Source organism: Squalius cephalus, assembly GCF_949319135.1.
Source record: "Squalius cephalus genome assembly, chromosome: 11".
NCBI classification, from domain to species: Eukaryota; Metazoa; Chordata; class Actinopteri; order Cypriniformes; family Leuciscidae; genus Squalius; species Squalius cephalus.
In genome coordinates, this window is record NC_137132.1 from 12733981 (window position 1) to 12745576 (window position 11596).

At 37.3% G+C, this 11596-nt stretch overlaps 1 protein-coding gene across 2 annotated transcripts in view; it reads right to left on the reverse strand.

Moving 5' to 3' along the window:
• caln1 (calneuron 1) overlaps positions 1–9067 on the reverse strand; it is a 50046-nt gene extending 40979 nt beyond the window's left edge. Inside the window, exon 1 of one of the 2 annotated variants that reach the window (XM_079886300.1) lies at positions 8997–9067. Coding sequence is in view for 1 of the 2 variants with exons in the window: in XM_079886301.1 (XP_079742427.1) it covers positions 7739–7878 (140 nt within the window). In the remaining variant the exon portion in view is untranslated. Of the gene's footprint in view, positions 1–7738; positions 7992–8996 lie in introns of those variants that run through there. The other variant, XM_079886301.1, reaches the window with a different exon arrangement.
• Between the last annotated feature and the right edge of the window lie 2529 nt (positions 9068–11596).

The window sequence follows — 11596 nt, forward strand, 5'->3', positions numbered from 1 at the left end:
GTAGTGTCATTAAAATCTTGCTGACAGTTGCAGTGTTCCCCTTTAACAACAGAATTTTCTCACATATAAACTAGTGGTCTACAATATGCTTTTTTTTATATATATAATGGCTGACAGCAATGTCGAGAGACCATTCTCATTTATTTAATCAAAAATACAGTAAAATATTACAGTAAAAATACATATTTTAATATATTTTAAAACATAATTTATTCCTGTGATGGCAAAGCTGAATTTTTAGAATCATTACTCCAGTCTTCAGTGTCACATGATCTTTCAGAAATCATTCTAATATGAAGATTTCTTTAAAAATAATAATAATCTTGTCGACCCAAACTTTTGAACGGTAGGGCATTATAAAATGTAATATAGCAACAACAAAAAAGTATGACGTTTAGACGTATTTTTCTTATTACTTAACTAATTATTCATTAATTGCTTTTACAATCTTAACAGAAAAAAGATTTGAATAAAAAGATTTGAAAACAAAAATAATTTGTGAAAAATTATATATCCTTAAATAAAGCTAGATTGCATTTTGTATCTGATACTAGGTGGAATGACCATTTCTACAAGGTGACAGGTTATGATATTCTCAAAATGGCTAAATAATGCACAGTATATTGATCATATCACTCATATAAACAGAACAATTCTGCATACTAAACAAAATTATGCAGAGTTCACAAAGTCAACATAACAAAAAATCAAACTGGAATAGCTCTTTATATTGAAATCTCTCAGATATTATGGTTAGCATGAGCAAAAATTCTCTATTAATTATTCATCACAGTCAAAGCCATGGGAATCATTTGAATACAATGCCATCAGATAGAGATGTGAGACTGAGTTTCTCTTCAATTGGGCTTCATGTTGATTAGTATGAAACCGTGAGTTTTAAAAACAAGCTTGAGTGTCAAAAGCCCACTCAAAATGCACAGCACTCAACATCCTGCAGACCGTTCCAGAGATCAAGATGGATTCTGTGCATACAAAGTACTCCCACAAACAAACCCACTGAACGTTTCACTTTAGTTTTTGGCTCATGGCCCATGTGACAGCTGCTAACCATGCACTAGCCATTATTAAAATACATCCAAAAATACATATAAATCAAGCTTTCAACAATGTAAGATTGTCTAAATTAGCCTTAGTTTAAAGTGCCAGAGAAAACACTACTGAGCCCAGTTTACTTTACTGAAAGAGGTTGAGTGTTTCTCTACAAAACTTCACAGCACTGGTTGATCGAAATGGGTTTTTCTATATCTGATGCTAATACTGATATCTGGAGAGCAGGGTGCCTGATTTAATTCTGATATACAGTAGTACATGTTGGGGAAAGTTACTTTTAAAAGTAATGCATTACAATATTGCGTTACTCCCTAAAAAATGAACTAATTCTGTTGCTTAGTTACTTTTTATGGAAAGTAATGTGTTACGTTACTTTTGCGTTACTTTTTCTCACCTAGGCTGCTTGTTTTGTTTTTTAATAATAAAAAAAATTAAAGAAACTTGTATTTTTGCCAAATGTAAAAGCCCTTTCACACCAAAAGTGAAATGAATAAACCTCAGGTACAGTAGGAGGAAATGCAAATTCATGCCTTTACAGTAGAGGGCGCAGCTCAAACCTTGTAACTGTGCAGCCATTCTGGATTGCAGAAGAATAAGTCACAGAAGAAGAAAGTTCAACACTCAGGCTGCATCCGAAATCACACACTTTCGTAGGCGAAAACAGTATGTGACAAAAGAAGTATGTCTGAATTCACAGTATTCAGGCAAAAAGTACCGGATGACCTACTTTTTCCAGCGAGATTCTGAAGTGTGCATATGATGGACACTTTACTATCCCATGAGCCCACAGGAGAGGATTTGTGAATAGTCTAGTTACATTCATACTACACACACAGCAAAATCCTCAGTGTACATATGTGTCCACACTACAGAGTGTTAAAATGAACACTGAAGCAGTGTTGAAGTTAATGAGATAAATAAGTGATTATTTAAGTGATTGAGTATTATTGAAGATACCTGATGTTAATCAGCAGAATCATTGAAGGAAAGAGAAACATCAAGAACAGAAAAAAGAGAAACACAAGACCTACTGACTTTGAGCCATTACACATTATTGCACTTATTATTTCACCAGTTTGACTTTATTTCTGTCATACATCTACACATGTTCTTATTTAGATTTAACAGAAGTTTAGATGGTCATGTTTTATGGAATGTTTCGTTTCAGGTCACCATTATGGTGATCAGTGTTTGATTTAGTTGGGCTCTTGACCCTTTCCTTTTTAACATTTGTTTTTCTCTGTCAGCTCCAACTCTGTGTTTATAAAGCACATTTGTTGCTGCAAGAGAAACTATGACCTGGGCTGTGTTCCCCGAAAGTATCGTAAGCCTAATTTGATCGTACAGACCATTTGTTGCAGTTGATCTATGATCAAGTTAGGCTTAAGATGCTTTTGGGAAATGCAGCCCTGGTTATGTTTCGGTGATGAAATTACTAGTGACCTGATTCACTGATCTCTCCTAGCATTATTAACTGATTATACAAATGCTTTATTAATTTTTCACTTAAGTAGTTCATTTCAATGCTTTAATAATCTGAAGGTTTTAAAATCGCACACAGCCATCAAGAATCTATGAATCTCAGCAATGGTGACAATCAAACAAATGCTTCATGTTGCAGTGCATGATGGGAGCCACCAATCAAAACGCATCCATGGCTCACATCATGCATTGCAGCATGAATAAATTATGCAGCTGAATTGTCCTGTAATTTTCATTGTTTTTTCCTGTTTGCTTTTATTTTGCTATTGTTTTATTATGGCTTCAGTTTTGTGATGTTCAGAGTTGATCTGTTTGTCACTAGTTTGTTTATTGTCACCATTGTTTGAGATTCATATGCTGATTCTTGATGTCTGTGTGTTTAAAAACAATAATTTCTGTGCACAAAGTATTTTCAAAATTGTTCATATTGCTATTGGATCTCAAACTGTAGAATCTCAGGACTACAAAATGAGACATCAAGCATATAGTAAAAGATTTTGACTCTGAATGACATCAGTGAATCAGGGCACTACATGCTGATAATGTCATCATCAAAACATATTGTGAGCAGGTCATGTTTTCTCTTGCAGTAACACATGTGCTTTATTAACACAACGTTGGAACAGTCAGAGAAAAACTATCGTCAAAAAATTAAAAGGGTCAAGAGCCCAACTAAAGCAAACACTGATCATCATAATGGTGACTTGAAACGAAAAATTCCATAAAACATTACCGTCTAAACTTCTGTTGAATCTCAAGCAGATGTATGACAGAAATAAAGTCAAACTGGTAATATTAAGTGCAATAATGTGTAATGGCTCGAAGTCACTTGTAGTTCTTGTGTTTCTCTTTTTTCTGTTATTGTTTTTCTCTTTCCTTCAATGATTCTGCTTATTAACATTAGGTGTCACAACTAATGGTCAATCATCACTTAATTAATCACTTAATTATCTCATTAACCTCAACACTGCTTAAGTGTTCATTTTAACACCCTGTAGTGTGGACACATATGTACACTGAGGAGTGTTAATTTAACACTGGGGATTTTGCTGTGCACACTCATATAGAACCTCTCTCTATATAAACCTCTTTTTTTTTAGCAAACCTCTTATTAGAACCTACTCAAGAGTATGCGATTCGGGAAGCAGCTTTTTACTTCAATAAAAACACAAAAATGAAACACAAATGTGATGTTTATTTAAAGTAATTGTTGCTTATTAGTATGGCTGAATTGGATCATCGAAGGTCAGCAGCAAAGACATTGGTTAATAAAGTGAGATTAAATGCATAAAGCATTTGTATTATTTAACATATTTAATTATTGCAGGTTTGCGTAATATTCTGAGTTTGTATTTCTTTTGATCTTGATACTGAATATGCATGTAAATGCATGTTTATATAGTCTAGATTAGAACTTCAATAACCATCACGTTCACACACACACAACACACACTTCCTCACGATTTCTCTCAACATGGAGACAGGAGAGCTCTCAGGCAATAAAAGGGAAAGCAAAGTAATTGCATTACTTATTTGAAAAAGTAACTCAGATATTTTGTTGTAAATTTAAAAGTAATGCGTTACTTTAGTAATCCGATTACGTTACTTGTAATGAGTTAACCCCAACACTGATGGCCAGTATGTGGACTTTCCCTAATAAATCATATGTTAGGTAAAATCAGCAATATTGTGAAATCTAAAACAACCGTTTTCTATTTTATTATATTTTAAATTGTAATGTATTCCTTTGATGGCAAAGCTGACTTTTCAGCATCATCACTCCAGCCTTCAGTGTCACATGATCGGTCAGACATCATTCTAATACGTTGATTTGCTGCACAAGAAACATTTATTATTATTACCAATGCTGAAAACAGTTGTGCTGCTTTTTTTGTGTGTAAACTGTGATACGTGATTCATAAAATGACTAAATGCCAGCCATAAGGGGACTTGTTTTCATTAGACTACTGTCATGACTGGAGTCTTCATCTTATGTGAGCGTAGATGATTTAAAACATTTTACTTTATGTGTTATTGTGTTGACGTTAAAAAAAAAAAATCTTTCTATAGTATCTTTTCGGCTGATTTACAGACAGACCTCCCTTCAGCAGAGCTAAAAGCCTTCCTTCAGACACTGCTGGTGTCCTGCACAGGAACTTAAAGCTCTCATGGGGACAATGTGGTCACCCAGCAGGTTAAATACCACAACACCGTCAGCAGAGAGCAAGAGAGAGAAAAGCCACCTGAAGTAGCAGTCAACATGAAGGGACATGAGGTTCCAGATCACAGACTACGCTTTGGGATGTGAGCCCACAGTCACAGTATGTGCTGGGCTACAGCCAGTCACAAAAGCAGAGGAAAAAACATACAGCTTGAGCCCGTAGTAGCAGTCTGCTGAAGGACATATCCCATGATGGATGGCAGACCCTTGTAAAATATGGATGCTGCATTGGGACAAATGTAGGAGACTGTGGGTTTGCTCTAATGGGGCAGCTGATTGGGATGTGCAAAGCCTTTAATGGCCTGAGCGTAGTTTAAAATCTGTCTGGTTCAAGTCCAGAATCTCTCTATCAAATGTGGAGATGCAAATGCCTTAGTTTAACATTTCAGATTAGAAGCACTTTGGCTACAGCATAAAGATCTGTAATTATTCAACAAAAAAATCCTTTGATGAATAGAAAGCTCAAAAGAACATCATTAATTTGGAATAGAAATCTTTTGTAACGATATATACGTCTTTGCTGTCACTTTTAATCAAAAAGTCAAAAGTTTACACTTTGCACAAGTAGAGCTAAATTGGCCAAATAAATAATTGTCCCCGAAAGGGAAAAGGCACAGATGAACTGTTTATGGGGGGGATTTTAATTATGGTAATTATCACAATGCCTCCTGGTTCATTAGCATTCAAATCAAGTTCTTGTTTTCTAATAAATAACTCATAAATCATGGAAACCCATACTACACATGCAATTCATTTTTTTAACTGGCTAACAACACATCACAATTATAAATACACACATTAAATGGTATAGAAAATGACTGAGCAAAATGAAGTTTCCTTTTGACTATATACAACATTGGTGTGTAAAAACGAAAACAGCAAGTTTGCCTGCAAAAACATGTCTCCATGTCTCTATGAATTTTTTAGATCCGCAACCATGCAACTCCTTGGGGCAAAGCCTGACAGTTTGAGTGTGTCCAGGGGGAAAGTATGACTAATTTACCTGCAATCTCACTATTATGCTGTTCACATGATGAACTGTTAAGTGTACATGACAATTGCATAATGCCAAAGGGACTGCAACTGGCAAAAGTAAGTAGAAGTATTTTTAAAAATGCATCAGTTAATCTGACACACTTTAAGATACTCTATAGTTTGTCTTTGATTAAAAAATGTAGACGGGTATAGCTGATAAATAACATTAGCATAAACTTCAACATCTAGATTGAACATTTATATATATATATATATATATATATATATATATATATATATATATATATATATACACACACACACACTACTTTTCAAAAGTTTGGTCAGTATGATTTTTTAAAGAATTAATACCTTTATCAGCAGGGATGCATTAAATTGGTCAAAAGTGACAGTAAAAACATGTATGTTACAAAAGATTTCTATTTCAAATAAATGCTGTTCTTTTGAACTTTCTATTCATCAAAGAATACTGAAAACAAATGTATCACGGTTTCCACAAAAATATTAAGCAGCACAACTGTTTTCAACATTGATAATAAATGTGAATTGTTTCTTGAACAAATCAGCATATTAGAATGATTTCTGACATTAAAGACATTTTAAAATATATTAAAATAAAAAACACTTTTTAAATTGTAATAATATTTACCAATATTACTGTTTTTACTGTATTGTTGATTAAATGAATGTAGTCTTGTATAAGAAAATTACAGACCCACATTTTTTAACGATAGTGTAAATATAAGAAATTCATGTTAAAGAAACGGTGACCAATCACAGCACATCTCTCGCTCTTTTGCGTTGGCGTGATGGATGATGATTAAAAGTATACAGTATAGTCGCTAAATTAACACAAGCCTGCATTTATAATAGACTATAGGAGTCAATTTATTGTTAAGAGGAAAACCCCTTGAGATGTGACATCTCGTTTTCGAGGGGACCTCAAGAAAAACATACTTCACATACATGCATACTAACAGAACAAAGACGAAAGCTCTCCATCACACCATAAACACCCATATCTTCCCAAATCCAACCATTAGATATTAGACAATAAACAGTTAAGGTGAAAAAAATGAAACAAAATAAAAAATATATCAAGCATGAAGAAAACAGTTGCAGCTTGTATGCAAATAATTAAGAAGAGACATCTTAAACTGGTGAAAAGAGGAGATCTAAAAGACCTAGGTAAACCATTCCAATCAGAAGGGCTTTAATTTTAAAGGCTCTCCTCCCACTTTTTTTGGATATATTTGGTACAGAAAAGATGGTCAGTGTCTTAGGCTGTATGGTTGATATGGAATTAGAAGAATTAGAATGTATCTTACAGTTGAAGTAAATAGTTTACAACATGTCACCTTGTGGGACACTGTTTAAAATGTCATTTCAGCTACCCATTATAAACAGGACGTTCAGGAGAGGGATAATGGAGTGTCTGGACATGAAGAGTGTAAGTGGAGGCAGCATTGATCGCAATGTGTTCAACTGAGGGCAAAACTTTCCAGTCCAACAGTGCCACATCACATTCAAAGTTCCCAAGAAAACAGCTGTCGGAATGTCGAAAATATCTTGCCATATCTTATTCACAAGACGACCAGAAAAATAAAAAAACAAGAAAAAGTCAGCATCCTTTGATCAAATCACAGGGAGCCGTGCTTCACAAAGTCACTGGGGGAAAAAAAGTCTAAATGTCATTCCACATCATGTCAAAATAACTCAATCTTCTACGTCCTAACCTCCAACAAAGGGAGGATTCGGAGGACAGACCCGAGCATTAATACATTTCAAGTTATTAAAATCAATACAAATACTTTCAAGCCAGTGATCACGCATACCAAAACAGAAGCATCAAAGCAGGACATCTCCAACCGAACTACTCTTAATAAAGAAAACACACGTTTAACATTAACATCCTGCATGTTACAGCAGTAAGATCCCGGGATGGCAGCTATCAGCCTTGTTGCTTACCCGTACGGATCAAACTCTACAGGATACTGAAGCACAACAGGCTCCTTCCCAGGACTCCCTTCACCCCTTCTCGGGACGCACGGCCCCTCTCCTTCAGACCCCTCCGCCCGAGGGTCGGGATCCAGATCGGTGACCTCCATCTGACAGCACACTCCGGCTCGGAGCACAGCGGGCAGGCTGTCCCGCACCTCCACAGCCTGACTACGTCCCACCGCTGGTCCTTTCCCCGAGCAGCATAGAGTGCCCAGAAACCCCTAGTTAATATTTCAGCAGCCTGGAGCAGGTAGTCACTCATCCATCCGTTCACTCATCCCTTCATCTGGTCAGCATCTCCCTCATGTCACACTCTGGAGAGGGTTGCAGTGGTGTCATCGGTGGGCTCATATGGCTCTGTGACATAAGTAGTCCTGCCTCTGCAGCTCCGTTAAGAACACACACACACACACACACACTGCTGACCAGCCCCCCGGACCGCAGTGCCACTCCTGCTCTCTCACACTCTACATCGCTTCTCCAGGTTCATAATCATTAGCATGTCCATCACTTTTTCCCTGAAGGGGGTGTTGGTTGGTTGGGCACCACCTGACTTGTCAAATGAGACTAAGGTGGATAATTTGCCCAGAAACTGCCACCTGATTACCAGCAATGAATTATGCATATTTGTTTGTGTTTTGTACAGGTTTTAGGAATGCAGAACTAATAATTTTATATAAATATAATAAATATATATATATAACAATATTATTTTAAATTAAATAAAAAATAAAAGATAAGACATCCTTAAAAGTTATTGCAAATATAATAATAAAAAATATAATACAATAAATATAATTATAAATATTTAGTTACGTTTTTTTTAACATCTATTGTTTATAAAAAATGTTGTTTAAACATTATTATTATTATATTAAATAATAATAATAATAATTTTAAAATAAAAACATATTTAAAATGTAATACCCATATAAAATTATTATTATTATTATTTATTAATAATAATAATGTATTTTATATATGTTTTATAGACAATAGATGTTTAAAAAACAGTTAACAAAAAATTGAAGCAAGCCATTCTCCATGTCGACTGTAAATAAATCATAAATTTTCCGTCGGATCGATCAGCCAGTATAAACCCATTAAAACAACAGGTGCAAAAGTGTAGAAATAGGCTGCAGTTTATGAAATCATGCTGCCCATCGAAGGCTTCATCATGTCACACAAATCCACTTCAGACATCAGGAGGCACAAGCTCTCTTACCTTTAGTGACGATGATGCGCGATTTTGAAAGTGATCCCTCAGATCTTGAAGGGTTGATGATCCGAGGCGATGTCGCTACAGGATCCAGATTATCCCGCTGCTAAAATCTGGATCATAGATTCTCGCTGAATTATGAGGAAATTCTCCAGATCTCATTCGCGATTATACACACAATTATTTTTAGCCATCGAGTGCGAATGGCAGTGGACAGTGGACCTTTTTCCTGATTGTTTTCCGAAAAAACAACACGTCCGACTTCCAGCCAAAAGCAATAAAACCAGTTGGACTTTTCCTCCAACTCCAATCAGCTCTAATGAGCCCCCGGATTTTTCAGTACTTCCATGATCTAAGCGAATTCCTGCTCATAGTTCCCGAGCTCAATTGATTCACATCGCAAAAAGCTGCTCATAGATTTTCGACTGCCACACACACACACACACACACACGAACCTCATAAAAATAATCAATAAACATCGCTGTCAAATCAGCAGTCCATCTGGATATTGTTGTCCAAGAGCTGTCCCTGGGCATTAACGGTCACAAAACAAGAAATATCAGGTTCCAGAGAAAGAAGAAGATAGATTCCTCACAGAACATGAATTAACCCATTGAACACACTGACTGACTGAGAGCTCGAGTCATTAGTCAGCGGCTCCAGCCTTACTAACTCATCTCATACTGTCATTCATCCACAGCTGAGCGCTGGATCAGGAGGAACTAGGGAATATCACATCATCACTGCAGGGATGAGACCTGTCTGCTATTTTTACATATAATGAGAGTTCCTATCTATCTATCTATTATTCATGCATCAATCCATCCATGCATCCATCCATCCATCCGCCTATCTGTCCATCCATCTGACAATGCATCCATCAGTCCATAATCCATCCATGCATTCATGCATCCATCCATCCATCCGTCCATCTATCCATATGTCCATCTGCCCATAATCCATCCATGCATGCATCCATCCATCCATCCATCCATCCTTGCATTCATCCATCCATCAGCCCGTAACCCAGCATGCATCCATCCATGCATTCATTCATCCATTCATTCATCCCATCCATCTGCCCATCCATCCATCCATCCATCCTTGCATTCATCCATCCATCAGCCCGTAACCCAGCATGCATCCATCCATGCATTCATTCATCCATTCATCCATCCATTCATCCACCCATCCATCTGCCCATCCATCCATCCATCCATGCATTCATCCTTGCATTCATCCATCCATCAGCCCGTAACCCAGCATGCATCCATCCATGCATTCATTCATCCATCAGCCCGTAACCCAGCATGCATCCATCCATGCATTCATTCATCCATCCATTCATCCACCCATCCATCTGCCCATCCATCCATCCATCCTTGCATTCATTCATCCATCAGCCCTTAACCCAGCATGCATCCATCCATGCATTCATTCATCCATCCATTCATCCACCCATCCATCTGCCCATCCATCCATCCTTGCATTCATCCATCCATCAGCCCGTAACCCAGCATGCATCCATCCATGCATTCATTCATCCATCCATTCATCCACCCATCCATCTGCCCATTCATCCATCCATCATCCATGCATTCATCCATGCATTCATCCTTGCATTCATCCATCCATCAGCCCGTAACCCAGCATGCATCCATCCATGCATTCATTCATCCATCAGCCCGTAACCCAGCATGCATCCATCCATGCATTCATTCATCCATCCATTCATCCACCCATCCATCTGCCCATCCATCCATCCTTGCATTCATCCATCCATCAGCCCGTAACCCAGCATGCATCCATCCATGCATTCATTCATCCATCCATTCATCCATCCATTCATCCACCCATCCATCTGCCCATCCATCCATCCATCCATGCATTCATCCATCTATCATCTGCACATCTATCCATCCATTAGCCTATAACCCATACATCTATCCATCCATCCATGCATTCATCCATAAATTGATTCATCTATCATCTGCACATCCATCCACCCATCCATTCATCTGCCCATCCATCCATCCATGCATTCATCCATGCATTGATTCATCTATCATCTCCACATCCATCCATCCATTAGCCCATAACCCATCCATGCATCCATGCATTTATGGATGCATCCATCCATCTGCCCATCCAACCATCCATCAGCCCATAACCCATCCATGCATTCATCCATTCATTCATCCATCCATCCATCAATCTGCCCATCCATCAGCCCATAAAGATTTAAGTTTGGGAGGGACCAAATATAAGAGTTTTAGAACGGGTCATTGAAAAATCCATGCTGATTGAGTCTATCATACCTGGACTTGTGGTATGCATTAACATTCCTGTTATTCTTAATGGGAATTAAACAGTTCTGTTTTTGAGTCAGTCAATTGTGGTGTAAACATCATGTGGCGAATTACTCTGCAAACACATGAACATGAAGATGTCATGACAATGCTGATTGGTGAATGACAAAACAAGAACACAAACAAGAACACTGGCGCATTATGACCCACACAGACCAGGATGAGCACCCCCTGCTGGCCTCACTATCAGTTTTCCCATCCAGGTACTGACCAGGTTTAACCCTTCGCTTCAGTGG